We start from the raw sequence: 16,550 nt of genomic DNA on the forward strand, positions 1-16,550 counted from the left end.
TCATCTATCTATCATAAGGAAGGGATAACATAAGGAAAGGTTCACACCCCTGTGGTGTTTGTTTTGCTGTCTGTATCTCTGATCAGAAAATTTCACCTCACTTTCTTTCTCTCTCTCTTTTTAAAATAGCTTGTTGTGGAAACAAGGATTGGTAGACACCTCTTTCCTATGACAACTCTTTCAGTTGTCATTTCAGTTGACAACCCCCAGGTTGAGAAACACTGGTGTAGATGAGTTACCAATATTTTTCAGATGGTTCTTGTAGGTTTTCACTACCTCTGAGGATGCTTGCCATAGATGCAGGTGAAACGTCAGGAGAAATGCTTCTAGAACATGGCCCTATAGCCCGAAAAAACCTACAAGAGCCTAGTGATTCCAGCCATGAAAGCCTTCGACAATATATTTTCAGATGCTTTTAAAAGGTACCAGATTTTCCTTTTCAAAAGGTCTAAGATAGTCAGGAGAGGCCAGGGTGTTATTCATGGCCAAGTTTAAGTGGTTTGGGGCAGTCTTTGTGGTTTGTCTGTCTTAGGCAAGAGACACCTTTGCAAATCCTCTCGGATGTGGTCCTCTCCGGGCCGTGGCGTTAATCACCCTGATGATCAAGATCAGCCTCTGTTTGTCTTTGACACCCCGAGATGCCCTGTGGGTGGCTGTGGAATGCATTGGCAGCCAAAGTAACACCGCCTGGTTGGGGCAGGGTTTGCAGGGAGTGACTCAATATATTGTCAGCTGGGATCACACATCGTCGGCATTTTTAAACAAGGTTTTCTGCTCTGGTCCGGCTGGCACGTCGTTTGACAGTTTCCAAACTCGGATACACACTCCAGTTTTCAGGATCTATTGGGCTTTGACAGGAGAGGATTGGACTTCAAAACAGGACGGATGAAAGAAGAGGGGGAGACCCAAGTAGCCAGGATATCAGGTATGGAGGAGAGACAGAATCCATAGTCTAGACTTAATGCACTGCTATACCATTGCTCACAGCTATGGGATCATGGGAGTTGTTGTTTTACAGGGTCTTTAGTTTTCTCTACCAAATAGTGCTGGTGATTCACCAAATTACAACTCACACGATTCCATAGAATTGACCCAAGGGAATGGTGTCAAACTGCATTAATTCTACAGTGTAGAAACCCTTTCAGGTTGTATATGTGTGTGTGTGTTCTGAAAAATAATGTATGTAAGACTGTAATCTCCATCTCCTCCATGGTAGCTGGGATGATGGGTGCTGTAGTCCAACATATTTAGAATCGTAGAGTTTGAAGAGACCTTGTGGGCCATCCAGTCCAACCCCCTTCCAAGAAGCAGGAAAATTGCATTCAAAGCATCCCAGACAGATGGCCATCCAGCCTCTATTTAAAAGCCTCCAAGGAAGGAGCCTCCACCACACTCTGGGGCAGAGAGTTCCACTGCTGAACAGCTCTCAAAGTTAGGAAGTTCTTCCTCGTGTTCAGATGGGATCTCCTTTCTTATAGTTTGAAGCCATTGCTTCAGTCCTAGTCTCCAGGGCAGCAGAAAACAAGCCTGCTCCCTCCTTCCTATGACTTCCTCTCACATATTTATACATGGATATCATGTCTCCTCTCAGCCTTCTCTTCCTTCAGGCTAAACATGCCCAGCTCTTTAAGCCGCTCCTCATTGGACTTGTTCTCCAGACCCTTGATCATTTTAGTTGCCGTCCTCTGGACACATTCCAGCTTGTCAATACCTCTATTTGTGAAACGTGTGATTGGAGAACTTTGTTTTGGATGTTGCGGCACATCACTCAGTGAACATCAGGTTGAAATACCTGAAAGATGCTTGGGTGGAGAATCGGAGAACAAAAGAGCATTTGACCTCAGCTCACCCCAGCCTAAGACAATTCCACAACATTTATTTAATTGATATATTTTGTCCTGCTTGCTGTCATAGATATTGATCAAAAATGGGTTGGATGTGGACATTGACATGCTTCTATTGGACCAATTCAAATCAATGGAACTTTATTTAAACCTTCTGGAGATATCCCAATGACTTCAAAAGAGATGTATTGACTCAATCTGCATCCAATCCAATGGTTTTAATTAAAAAATGCAGTTACATAAACCACCAGGCAGAACTCAGCATCGATGGAGTTACATGACATGTGCGTAAATACTGGGGAAGGGTCATTGGGGTTATTTTCAAACTGTTGATCAAACAAGGAAATATCAATACAGCTTAGGCAGGAGAAAAGGCATTTCCAGGAACCATATATTTGCTGCTCCCTAAGGCGGTTTGCCAAAAGATCCCTATGAGTGATGCTTTCCTTTTTGTAGCAACTAGTGTTCTAAGATGGATGAGCCCCGGTTCCCAGAAAAAAGGGCATCTTTCTGAATCTGAATCCAAATTTAGTTAATGCAGCATTTCTCAACCTGGGGGTCGGGCGGGGGGTGTCAGAGGGGTCACCAAAGACCATGGTAAAACACAATATTTTCTGTTGTTCACGGGGTTCTGGGTGGGAAGTTTGGCCCTATTCTATCATTGGTGGGATTCAGAATGCTCTTTGATTGTAGGTGAACTATAAATCCCAGCAACTACAACTTCCAAATGTCAAGGTCTATTTTCCCCAAACTCTTCCAGTGTTCACATTTGGGCACATTGAGTACTCGTGGCAAGTTTGGTCCAGATCCATCAGTGCTTGAGTCCACCGTGCTCTCTGGATGTAAGTGAACTACAACTCCAAAACTCAAGATCATTTTCCACCAAACCCTTCCAGTATTTTCTGTTGGTCAGGGAAGTTCTGTGTGCCAAGTTTAGTTCAATTCCATTATTGGTGGAGTTCAGAATGCTCTTTGATTGTAGGTGAACTATAAATCCCAGCAACTACAACTCCCAAATGACAAAATCACCCCCCCCCCCACCAGTATTCAAATTTGGGTGTATGGGGTATTTGCCCCAAATTTGGCCCAGTGCATGAAAATATATCCTGCATATCAGATATTTACATGATGATTCATAACAGTGGCAAAATTACAGTTGTAAAGTAGCAACGAAAATTATTTTATGGTTGGAGGTCACCACAACATGAGGAACTGCATTAAGGGGTCGTAGCAGCAGGAAGGTTGAGAAACACTGAGTTAATGGGTGGCTTTGCTGCAATAGTCTTCAACTGGTTGTACAACAATTTAAAATATGCTAAAAGTGTTTTTAATCAGATGTAAATAAGTATTTTGCACCAGTCTCCAACCCCACTAGGATCTTAATTTCAGCTACCTATTCAGCAATATGTGTTGGAATTCAACCCTGTGTTTGACGGGGTTACACTTCCCCTGAAGACGTGGGTTCGCAGCTTGGGTGTTCTCTTGAATTCATTGTTGAGCCTGGAACCCCAGGTTTCGGCGGTGACCAGGGGAGCATTTGCACAATTAAAACTTGTGTGCTAGTTTATTTATTTATTTATTTACTATATTTATAGCCTGCCTTTCTCAGCCATATGGCGACTCAAGGCCGATTACAGATTGGCACAATTTGATGTCAGGCATTCGTAAAAGTGCCATTAAAAACAATCAACATTACAATATAAAACATAAATAAAAACTGTTAAAGCAAATAATCATCAGTGTCATCTTGTTAAAAACTTTATCCAGTAACATCATCTGGCCATTCCATGTTCATCATTCATAGTTCCATATTATCTATTTTGCTGCATTCTCAAAAGCTTGCTCAAAGAGCCAGGTCTTTACTTTTTTTGGAAAGTCAGGAGGGAGGGGGGCCGATCGAATATCCTTGGGGAGGCCCTGTTATTTGTCTCTGCCAATCGCACTTGCAGGGCAGGCGGAATCGAGAGCAGGGCCTCCCCAGACGATCTTAAGCCCCTAGAGCAGGGGTCCTCAAACTTTTTAAACAGAGGGCCAGGTCACAGTCCCTCAAATTGTTGGAGGGCTGGATTATAATTTGAATCTGACTTCTACCTTCTTACACTTTAGTATGGAGAGTATGTGCTGTGTGCTTTGAGATCTCTCTCTGCTTGTGTGTCAGGAGAGATGCAGTGATCGGCATTTCCCCCTCTCTTTGAAACCTTAGAAGAGACCCAGTTCAGACCCAGTTCTTGATTATTAAGAAATAGAGTTATTTCTTATAATTGTAAATATATCTTTTGTGATTTTTTAAGATTGGATCCTGTGTGTTTGCCTCCTAAGCTCTGAATTCTTCACAGCCACATCACACGGCACTTCACACTCTGCTTGCTAATGAGCTGGTGCTCAATTTTTGTATTCTGCTTGACTTTTGGATTCTCTGCTATATTTTAGAGTAGTTTCCCCTAACAACATGTTGGCCACTTCTGTGGACTTGTGTAGATCCTTTAAGTTCCCTTGAACGGAAGTACCCAGAACTTGGACTGATGTCATCAGCTTTCAGCTATTGGAAAACTCTGCTAAATATACTTTTGTTCTGAACACCCCCATTATAATTATACCTGTGGGCATGTTAATAGTAATTGCTCCATAGAATCAATATTGTATCCAAAGCAGGGGATGATAAGGGATAAATATAGATGGTGTATAATTACAACTAGATAGATAGGACAACAAGCACAGCTAGTGTTTCCTTTCTCTCCAAAGCTTGGAAAAGTTACATTTTACATTGCAACATGTAGAATTGCACAGAAACTTGGGTTAGGGTACACTGGGAGTAGGGGTGCATCTAAACCATTGGTTCTCAACCATCTTAATGTCACGACCCCTTAATACAGTTCCTCATGTTGTGTTGACCCCCAACCATAAAATTATTGTTGTTGCTACTTCGTAACTGCAACCTTACTACTGTTATGATGTAAATATGTGATATGCAGGATGTATTTTCATTCACTGAACCAAATTTGACACAAATACTCGATATGTCCAAATCTGAATACAAGTGGGGTTGGGGAGATTGGTTTTGTCATTTGGGAGTTTAGTTGCTGGGATTTATAGTTCACCTACAATCAAAGAGTATTCTGAAATCCACCAATGATGGAATTGCACCAAACTTGGCACACAGAACTCCCATGACCAAGAGAAAATACTGGAAGGGTTTTTTGGGTATTGACCTTAAGTTTGGGAGTTGTAGTTCACCACATCCAGAGAGCACTGTTTACTCAAACGATGATGGATCTGGACCAAACTTGGCATGAATACTCAATATGCCCAAATGTGAACAGATAAAGTTTGGGGAAAATAGACCTTGTCATTTGAGAATTGTAGTTGCTGGGACGTATAATTCGCCTACAATCAAAGACCATTCTGAACCCCACTAATGATAGAATTGGGCCAAACTTCCCACACAGAAACCCCTTGTGACCCCCCCCCCCCATAACAGTAATTACAGTTTCTCAACCCCCAGGTTGAGAAACACTGATCTAAACTATAGAATTAATGTAATTTGACAGTGGTTTAACTGCTATGGCTCAATGCTATGAAACAATGGGAGTTGTAGTTTGGTGAGGCAGTAGCACTCTTTGGCAGAGAAGGCTAAAAAATGTGTAAAACTACAAATCCCATGAATCCATAGCTCTGAGATGTGGCAGAGATGTCAAACATCATTAATTCTACGCTATAGATCAGGGGTCCTCAAACTTTTTAAACAAAGGGCCAGGTAACAGTCCCTCAAACTGTTGGAGGGCCGGATTATAATTTGAATAAAACATGAATGAATTCCTATGCACACTGCACATATCTTATTTGTAGTGCAAAAACCATTTAAAAACAATACAATAATTAAAATGAAGAACAATTTTTTAAAATATAAAAATTTATTGGTATTTCAATGGGAAGTGTGGGCCTGCTTTTGGCTGATGAGATAGGATTGTTGTTGTTGTGTGCTTTCAAGTCATTTCAGACTTAGGTTGACCCTGAGCGAGGGCCGGGTAAATGACCTTGGAGGGCCGCATTCGGCCCCCGGGCCTTAGTTTGAGGACCCCTGCTATAGATGCACCCTTGAACTTCAAAATATTTTTGGCTCTATTTTAACCATTTGAGACAAAAAGTTAAGTTCCCCACTTCTTTATCCAGTTGAAAACTTCCTCCTCTCCCTCTCCAGAGATCTCCTTTTATTTTTTTGCCCTTTTCCTGCTCTCCTGGGTATGCAGGAAAGTGCTTCCAAAATGGATAGGTTGGTTGCATCCTAGTTTCTGAAACAGTTAGGGCCTTATCAGACATTTTTCGGGCTCTCTTTCCATGCACTTAGGAAACAGATTCCCACAGAGGGCATCACAAGACATGGGGGCACTTTTGGTGGAAATTCATGCTTCCTAAGCACATTACCCGACTCCAAACAGGTTCCAGATGGGAGAAAGCAGGGGAAAGACAGGAGGGAATGGGTTAAGATGGTTCCCTCTGCTTTCCTTCACTTTCCCCTCACTCTGCCTGATGAAGTCCTAAGACACTAAGGACCTTATCACATTTGCTATTTGAATTCACCACACATAATAGAGAATCTGTGGGGTCCTGACTGGGGGCATGGAGAAACCGTTGCCCCACACCCCACATCACCCGACTCACCACCGGCCCCATTCCATAAGAGGAAACGTCTACCGCCCAGCTTCCTCCCACTGTTTCAAAGGCAACATGGGAAGCTTCCCATGTTGCCAAAGTCGTGGTGTGCACCACTTCCCCACCCCTTTCGCCACAGAGGCTGGCTGGAAATAGATGTGTATCATGTAATGGGCTCTGTGGCAAAAAGGCGAGGAAGTGGCATACGACAGGCAAATCAGCCCATGTGATGAGGTTGCAAAGCCTAGATCAAATTGCAATCCTTTTCGTTAATTTCCAAAGGAAACATACACCCAGTGTTTATGTAGGACACCATTTTGGAAGTTGTTCTTCAGCAACACTGCAATTGGACTGGTGAAAGTTACATTATAGTCATATTGGGTCCCCAGAGTTGAATTAAGATAAGATGTGGCTTTAAACTATATGAATTTAAGCACTTGCTGCATTGCCACTATATATTCTAACAACTAGGTAACAATGTCAATGACCTATTTTAGTTCTACTAGAATAGACCTATAGAATTATGGGGACTTCATTATTTCTTGACTCATCATTCACAATTGATTGAATTAATCTACTTTAGTGGGGATTTACCCATAGAATTCAATCCAGCCACTTTTTAAAGAAGCCCTTAACAACTGGAGGCCTTAAAGTATACCTTACTTGTGTGTATGTGTGTAGGTGGCCTCAAGTTGCCTGACAATTTATGGCTACCTCATGAATTTAATAGGGTTTTCTTGGACAAGGATTACTCAGAGGTGGTTTGCCATTTCCTTCCTCATGTAGTGCCTACAGCACTATTTTGACATAAATCCCAAACTGTTGTTCCCTATTTCTAGAAGGTCAGTCTTTCCCAAACCCATGACCTCTAGATGCATTGGACTGCATCCCCATCCAGCAAAAACCAAATAGTTGGAGTCTAATGGACCTAGCAAATTAGACTGGCCAATAGAAGGGATAATAATTTCAGGCAATAAAGTGTATTTTATGTAGTTAGTCCTATGTACAAAACTTTTGGTCAGCACCCAGTTCCCAACTCCATGATCACCAGATACATTAGAGCAACCACCACCTCCAGAAAGCTTGGCTCAAATTGTTGGAGTCCAGTAGATCTGGAGAACTGAAACATGGAAAGTTTAGCTGGATCAAAACAAAAGACTCCCTAATCCAGTATTTGGTTTCACTGGCCTTCTTTTTGGATGAATGACAGCCAGTTGTTTGCCAAAAGCCCAACCACAGGATACAGAGCCAAACCCTATCCCCAACTCTCCTACCACAGCCACAGGTATTCAGTGGTTGACTTTGAACCTAAAAAGTTCAAAATAGCTCATAGCCATGTGTACACCTTTACTCCTCTTCCATTCTGTATGGATTTCTGTAGTACTTTTTTACAGCCATGTAAGCTGGTGTGCAGCTCCACATCCTGTGGCTGCAGGTTCCATGCATTACTCCTTCATCTGAAGAAGGACTGTACAAGCAATCCCCAAGATGCTAACAAAATAGGTCCTGCAGGTTTGTTCTTAAGTTGAAACTAGCACATTTTTAGGTATACCTCCATATATATATAGATATAGATATAGATAGGGATGCCATAGGGAAGAGTTAACACCCCTGTGTGTTTTGCTGTTTGTGCCTGTTCAGAAGATTTCACCTCACTTTCTGTCCCTGTGATCATTGGATTTTTTTTTTTTGGGGGGGGAGGCTTATTGTGGAAACAAGTATTGGTGATAAAGCTTCAGTTGAGATGCCTTTCCCCAATGATAACTCTTTCAGGAGTGAATGTCCCTTCTGAGGGGTAGATTTCTGAGGGGTAGATTTCTTTCACTCCCAGTTTTTAACTATGAATCATTTGTAAGGGACTGCCCGCCTTTTGTTTGTCCTCAATGTACTGGAAGTCAATTTTGTTGTGTAACCTAGAGCTCGAGGGCTAGAGAGATTAAATACTGTAACCCGCACTGTACTTGCTTGACTTCTTCCGCAGAGCACATAAGGTCATCCCTCCATATTTGCAGTTTTGGTTTGTGTAGATTTGATTATTCGTGGATTTGATTTAAAATGTTCTCTCTGGAATCTCTAGGTCCCTAATGTGAGTCCATGGTCTGCTTCCAGCGATAGCAAAATAGCAATTTCTTTAGCCGCGCTTTTCACTTTCACGGAAGTCCTTGTGTCCCTAACTCTATCATGCCTTTTACTGGAGGTATTTTACCAGAGGGCAGGTGACAAACTTTCAGCAGGATGTAAGAGTTGCCTCCCACTTTGAAAATTGAAAGGCTTTTTAAAATCTGAATTAGGGTGCTTCCAGACAAGACTAAAATCTGCAACAAAGCGAGTTTTAAAAACCCGTTTGGCACAGATTTCAGTCGCCATGCCACTCAAAAAACCTGGGCTTTCCCGGGGAGTGGTGGCTCCATGCCATCCTGATTAAAATCGGAATGGCATGCAGCCACCACGAAGCTTTCCAATTTACCCCTAAAAGTAAAGTAAAAAGTACCTGGCCACCATAAATTGCCTCCTTGCACCCTCTTGGCACAAGGAAATGGCATGCCAGGTGACAGGACAGGATGGGACGGGGCGAGGAGGAAAATCGTTTTGATGCCTTCAGTAAAAACTGAGACAGGTCCTGGGATATAGGCCTATCTGGATGGGCTCTTAACCATTGCCCCCTTAAACACCGATGAATAGAACCACCATTTCCAACTTAAAGGAAGTGCCTTGAAGTTGTTTCTGACTTATAGTGACTCTGAAGTAAACTTATCAAGTTTTTTTTTTTGCACCAGAAAATTTGTGACCTTCCTCAGGTCACCCAGTGGGTTTCTGTTGTCAAGTAGGGATTTGAAACCTGTTCTCCAGAATTATAATCCAATGCTCAAACTGCTACACCACATTGGTTTACAAGAAAAGTAATAGTCCTATTATATTCCTGTGCTGTAATAGTCCTATCAGGGGCGGCTCGTCCATTACGCGAAGTAAGCAGTCGCAGAACACTTTTTTTTGCCAGGGGCGCCTCTGTAAATGCCCCTCGACTGCCACTTGAGGAGCGCCCCCTCAGCTCACAACAGCCCTAGCAGTCCAGGGGGAGCCTCGGCTTTCTTACCTTGCTGTCGGGCGATCCTCTTCCCAAAGGGGCCGGGCCCTTGAGGCTCGCCTAGCCCCTCTCATTCCTGCTCCACCCAAGAGAGAGAGAGAGAGAAAGTCCCTCCGGCTGGAGGTATCTCCCACCTCCGCTCCCTCCTTTGTTTTTGCACCTACCTTCAGGAAAGGTGGGCATCTCCACCTCTGCCTCTCTCTCTCTCTCTCTCTCTTGGTCGCAATGGCTGAGGAGAAAGTCAGAAGAGGTGACTTTTGGTGCACACGCTGGGGTCTTCAGGCATGCCTCCAGACCCAAAGCAGGCCAGGCAAGGGAGCAAATGCGGCAAGTGTAGTTACTGGGATGTATAGTTCACCTACAACCAAAGAGCATTCTGAACTCCACCAATGATGGAATTGAACCAAATATGGCACACAGTACTCCTACGACAAACAGAAAATATATATCAATGATTGGTTGGGGGGGGGGGGCGCGCCAAAATACTGTTTGCTTACCGTTGAAAATTACCTAGGGCCGCCTCTGAGTCCTATTATATTTCCAGATTTCTGTGTTCAGCTGTGGGTGCATTTTAAGAAGGATATAGACAAATTGGAGCAGGATCAGAAAAGGGCAATAGGTATGATAAGAGGATTGGAGAATAAAACGTAAGAGGAAGAATTGTAGGATCTGTTAAACCTAGTGAAGGGGATAGTGTGTAATGATGTGATTGCACACTTTAAATATCTGAGGGGCCATCAAGGAGAAGAGGACAGGTTTACAGGGTCAGTTCTAATGATTTTAAGTTAAAAGAGTGTAAATTTTGATTGAACATTAAAAGGAACTTGTTGGCAGTAAGAGCATTTCAGCAATGGAACCAATTGCCATGAGAGATTATAGGGTCTCTTTCCATTATTGTCTCCAAGATGAGACTCGACAGCTACCTGTTGGGATATTCTAACTGAAGACGCTGCATTGGGTTGGACTCAATAGCCCATAGAGTCCTGTTTTAGGATTCTTTGACCCCCAGGTTTTGTTGTTTGGCCCTTATTTATAGGAAACGCTTATCTTTTCTTCACAGAGAAGGAATCTAGTCCCCACCTTCTATTGTGTTGATTGTCCTTTCTTCTGCCTTGCTCAACCACGTTAACACCCATTTTGAAATGCAGATAGCAGAGTACTGTGGAATATCCCAAATGCAGCCATGCATTAGCTCAATCTTCAATGATCTGGTCCCCTAAATGACAGTTCCCAGCCTCCCAGGCAACCATAGCTGAGGATGATGGGAACTGTATCCAGGTTGGGAGAAGGCTGGCATAGAATTATATCAAGACATTTCTCTGTTTCTGTTTTCATGTTCTTTCCTTCTCATCCATATCATGGAACGATTGGCGTTTGTACTGTTTGTTGTTACATTTATCACTGCTGTTCTTTTTGTTGATGATTTTAGTGGAGTATATACAACAAAAGCTATCATTCCTAGGTAGTTTCCCTGTTCAGACCCTGACTTAGTGTCTTTATTTTTGTCTCCTCTCCCCCATTTCCACAGATGTCCATCATCCTTTCGGGTCTTATTCACATCTTCCGACCACTCCTATCCTCCCTTTCTGGTGCACTCGACTGCGAGGGCTTAGGACCATGGTACTTCCTGCTGGGTCTTCGCATTGTGGCCATTTTCTTCTCAAATGGGCCATGGGACTCTGTGAAGGAGGATGTGGCCTGCAATTGGGTGGCCCCCATCGAAGACAAGTCACGGGACTTCTGCACAACTTTATGTCACAACCTCCACTTCCCATTCTCTATTGCCGCGATGTGGGGACTGGTGTTCATTGCCCTGCTGCTCCTGGTGGGACTCATGAGACTGAGCAGCCCCAAGAAAAAGAAAGAAGATGGGGAGAATGGAAATGGGAACGGGAACGGGAACGGGAAAGAGGATAAAGAAAAAGGCTTAGCTATTGTGGAGAAGGCACCTCATGGGAGCAATGCTGACATGTCCACCATCTACTGGGTTGGACGTCGTGGTCTCCCTAGACGCTATGGGGCCTACCGTTCTCACCCCCACCATCCCCACTATCTTCATCACTACTACGGCCACCATGATAATTGGCATGATTGGCCTGATTGGCACGGGGCACCTGGGGCACCCATGGTTGGTGAGCATTATCCAGATACGGGCTTTGTTCCACCGGACGTTGGAGGATATGGCATGCCTATCCACCAGGAGCACATTAGCCAGACGAAAATGCCCGAGCACTACCATGACATGGCTCAAACCAAAATGGGTGCCTACCCAAAGGACATGAGGCAAAGCAACAAGCCCACACATGGCCCTGGAACAGAACAATATGCAATGTCTAGCTCCCCAGGTCAGGTGAGACAAACCCGTAGTGCACCCTATTATGGAGAAAAGGGACAGTATAGTGCACCCACCAAGAGTATCCCTATCCCCATTCATGGCTCACCCCATAAAGGCAAGATCACCCCCCGTGGTTCTCCTGGCAATGAACATGATGAGACCTTCCAACAGAGGTATACAAGCCCCAATGATGGTACAAAATACAGTGGCCAAAGTAAGATGGTGCCTAGATACTGTGAAGATGGCCAATATGGCATGGCATCCAAATGCAGGCCGGACATTGAAGGGAGCATGGGCCATATTGCTGTAGCAGATGACAGTCCAAACATGGCTATCAAGCGTCGGCCAGTCCAGGGGACTAAAATACACACAAAACACCATGCGAATTTTGATGCTGCTGGCAGAAGTGACATGGGTTTTGTTGGCAACACGTATGCCCAACCTTGGATGACCAAGAATCCTAGCGGCAAGCCCGCTGGTGGGAAGAAAACCATGGCTGGACCCAGCGTTGGGGCAAGCCATGGCGATGCAGCCTGCATATGCAATGACACAGATCCATGTCACATGGGCCACAAATGGGAAGTCCATTGGGAACCCCCTTGTGGGCCCTGCTGCAGGGCTGAGCCCACCCACCACGAGGGACATGGATGTCGAGGAAGTCCTCCTGGGCCACAGGAGGGAGCCAAGATGTCTATCAAGAAAATCTGTGGTGTGCCGCTCTTTGATGTCTGGGTGGCTCTTCTTCTTGCGATGGAGATCGGCTTCCTCTGTATTGTGCTTCTTTTTCAGGTGCCCACTCTTTTGGGGAGGTCATGGGTCTGTACCCCAGGAGCTTCTGGGTGTCCCCAAAGTGTCGAATGCACTATCAAAGGGAGGGCCGAAAAGCGAGTGGCTCTCTGGGGGCTAGTGTTCACCTCCATTCTTTTTATAATTGCTTGTAGTGGCTACTTTAACCTACGCTTCTGTTGGAACCAGCGGTGCCAACAAATGTGCAGTGGGGAGGAAAGTGGGGATGAAGCAATCACTGAGGCAGGAAAGCGGGATGAGGAGGAAGGTGGCAATGAGAACAAGGAAGGTGATTGAAGAAGGAGAAGAGATGGTGAGACATACTCAGCTTGTCTTTGCTGTACACTTCAGGTTGCAAGTCAGGCTAACAACATGGCAACCTTTCCCAAACTCAGCCCCCTAAACCATTGCTGGATTTCAAACCCCATCATCCCAAACCAGCACAACCAGCATTTGAGATGGTGGGGTTTTTAGTCCAATAATATCTGGGGATATTGGGAAAGGCTGCAAAACTTCTCTTAGTTGAAACCCAGATGTCACAATTCTGGCTTCTGTTCCCCAATAGCTTCATTCTCTGTCTTCTAGGATTTTTCTCCCTTTTATTTCTTGGTATAGAGAAGAAACCCATCATGGGATTTTCCTTCTTCTTGTCATCTTAGGGAGCTTCCAGATAGCACTAAATCACAGGTTTTAAACAGCAGCAAAAAATCCCGGGACTTCAGAAAATGTCCAAATACAGACCTGTTGGTCCCTGGATTTCTGCCTCCATTGTCCAGACTTGATGTTTTGTTGTGAGATTTAGGGGCTCCCAAGATGGTCACTGTGGGACTTCTGCTGGAAACTTTGGCATTTTTTAATAAAACCTCAAGATACGGATATGCGGAGAATTACTGCAGTGAATCACTGCAAAAGTTCAGTTTGTTCTGGCCAGGGAAACTGTGGCCTCCACATGTTTCATGAAGTTTGTGGCACACAAACAAAGTTTTTTGACTTCTACTCAAGTGTCACCTTCTTTTTAGGAACCGACCAATCAGGAACAAACATCTAAAACCTGGGAACAAGCCCAGATTTAAAAAATCCTGTGATTTCCCATTGCAGGGACATAGAGACATGTGAAGATATTTGGCTCAAAACTGCAATATTCCCACAATTGGAAATCTTGCGTTTTTTGCATTTTGTAGTGATTGTTTCTGCGTTTACAGAGAATGGCGTCTGGCCATCCACCTGTTTGCTGCGGAAGCTCCTGATATATAGTTACTGTCTAGGCAGGCCCTTAGTGGCGAAGCCTTCTGTTTCCTTCCTCAACATTATGTGCAGAGTCTCTCTTATCCAAAAATGCTTAGGATCAGAAGTGTTCCACATTTCAGATTTTTGAATACTTTCACAATGAGATATCTGGGAGATTGGGACATAAGTCTAAACATGAAATTCATCTATGTTTCATGCATATCCATAACTTGATGGCATTTTTATGAACAACATTTTAAATAGTTTTGCAAATGAAACAAAGCTTGTGTACATTGTATCATTGGAATGCAAAGGTATCTCCATCTCAGTCCCCCATGTGTACAGTTGGATTTTGAAGTATTTGGGAGTTTAGAATTCTGCATAAGTGATACTCAGCTGTGTAATTAATAGAACAGCTCCTAGATTTCCAGTTCGGGGCTTTGTCTTTTATGGCACTTGTTCCCAATCTTTAGTTCTCCAGATGTTTTGGACTTCAACTCTCAGGATTCTTGACAGTTGGCCAAGCTGGATGTGGCTCCTAGGAGTTGAAATCCCAAACATCTGAAAGACCAAACCACTGCCCTATGAGTAAGCTTAAGCAGCTGAGGGGGAAAAGGAAGGAGCCTGAGGCCAGGAATTGTGGGAGTTGAAGTCCAAAACATCTGGAGGGTCAAAGTTTGCCCATGACTGAGTTAGTTAATCAATTTTATGGCAATACCATTTGAAATGATGGATAGATCTAAATACTCACGCCAACAGACTATCCAGACTGATCTTGGATGCTAAGAAGAATCACTCCTGGTTAATATTTGGATGGAAGACTGCCAAGGTGCTGTAGGCAAAATTTCAGAGGAAAGAACTGGCAAAACCACTTCTTGAGTATCCCTTGCCTAAGAAAATCCTATTAAATTTATGGGGTTACCTTAAGTCAATAGACAACATAAAGGCACTGAAAATAACATTCCTCCTGCCTCTGTATATTAGAAAACTAGGTGTCAAGAAGAAGGGCTTTAATTTTCTCCTTGACATCTCAATATTTTATTTGGAAGGGCATTTTATTGTACGGAGGAGCATTAACTGCTCTGAGTCACCACTTGACCTGCGAAGAGGTACAGCCAGAGCCTCTTTGTATCTGGCGTTGCGGAGTCTGCAGCAGATATTTAGACTACCTCTTCAGTTTTGTTTTTCTGGCCCATAAAACCTGCCACCTGCTATCTCTGTGGCATTGCGAGAAATGCCAACTGTGGATTGCGAGTGGGAGGAAGTGGGAGAAACTGGAACATTTTAGAAACAGTGGGAGGGCAGAGAGTTAATTGGGACTCTCAGCGAAATGGACACGGAGGTTATACCATAGAGCAAACTGGGCAAATACGGACGTGTCTTCACACTATACAATCTGCATCATCCATTGTTATGGTTTTCAGTCTTGGTTCTCCAAGGAACTGGCACGAATTGACCTGGCAAGAACAAGTGAGGGAGGAAGAAAACAAATGAAAAGAGGAAGAGATAGGGATGTTGAACTCCTGCTTCAGGTGGCAGATACAGGATTCGAGGAGGAACTGCACATCACTTGATGCTTAATTCATTATTGTACTTTTTCTGTCAGGAACTAAGTGTGCTGCTTCTGAGATTCTCTGCCTCAGGGTCCAAACCAACTTGCCTCACCTAAGGTGTTAGGCCTTGACTTTGTGTGTATGGTAGAATGGTCTGTATCCTCAGGCTACCTATATATACTCAGGTAAAGGTAAAGGTTTCCCCTTGACATTAAGTATAGTCAAGTTTGACTCTGAGGGGTGGTGCACATTTCCATTTCTAAGCCAAAGAGCAGGTGTTGTCTGTAGACGCCTCCAAGGTCATGTGGCCAGCATGACTGCGTGGAGCATCATTACCTGCCCACAAAAATAGTACATATTTGCATGTTTTCGAACTGCTAGGTTGGCAGAAACTTGGCCTAACAGTGGGAGCTTACTCCGCTCCCTGGATTTGAACCACCGACCTTTCGGTCAGCAATTTCAGCAGCTCAGCAGTTTAACCCACTGCACTACCAGGGGACAAATTCTATAAAGCTGGACTAATCCTGTTCTCACGTCACAAGTAAATGACTGCACGGAGCATGACTGCTCCATGCAGTCATGCTGGCCACATGACCTTGGAGGTGTCTACTTCACTTGGCAAGGGTCAACATTTTAAAATGTCTTGCTTGTTGCACTAGCCATATGTTTTTTCATCCATTCTCTCATGGCACTATTTGAAGGAGGCTGTATTACCTTGTGACAGCCTCCTTCGGATAGTGCCATGAGAGAATGGATGAAAAAAACATATGGCTAGTGCAACAAGCAAGACATTTTAAAATGTTGACCCTTGCCAAGTGAAGTAGACACCTCCAAGGTCATGTGGCTAGCATGACTGCATGGAGCAGTCATGCTCCATGCAGTCATTTACTGTATATACTCAGATATATACTTACTGTATATACTTAGGTATATACTTACTGTATATACCTAAATATATCCAGTAAGTATATATACTTACTGTAGTCACGCCTGGTGGTGCCGCAGATTAAACTGCTGAGCTGCTAAACTTGCTGACTGAGGTTGGTGGTTCAAATCCAGGGTGTGGAGTG

The 16,550-nt window shown here is 43.9% G+C and overlaps 1 protein-coding gene across 1 annotated transcript; it reads left to right on the forward strand.

The window, feature by feature from the left end:
- The first annotated feature begins 753 nt into the window (after positions 1-753).
- Positions 754-16,198, forward strand: LOC132777788 (uncharacterized). Its single transcript, XM_060780241.2, has 2 exons — positions 754-925; positions 11,108-16,198. Exon 2 carries the CDS (start codon positions 11,108-11,110, stop codon positions 12,995-12,997), a length of 1,890 nt encoding a protein of 629 aa, XP_060636224.2. The 5' UTR covers positions 754-925; the 3' UTR covers positions 12,998-16,198.
- Positions 16,199-16,550: the final 352 nt, after the last annotated feature.

This window comes from Anolis sagrei, chromosome 6 (assembly GCF_037176765.1).
Source record: "Anolis sagrei isolate rAnoSag1 chromosome 6, rAnoSag1.mat, whole genome shotgun sequence".
In the NCBI taxonomy this organism is placed as follows: domain Eukaryota; kingdom Metazoa; phylum Chordata; class Lepidosauria; order Squamata; family Dactyloidae; genus Anolis; species Anolis sagrei.

What these genes read in the sequence shown, in the direction of transcription:
- LOC132777788 (XM_060780241.2), top strand. Translation starts at nt 11,108, where the DNA reads ATGTCCATCATCCTTTCGGGTCTTATTCACATCTTCCGACCACTCCTA.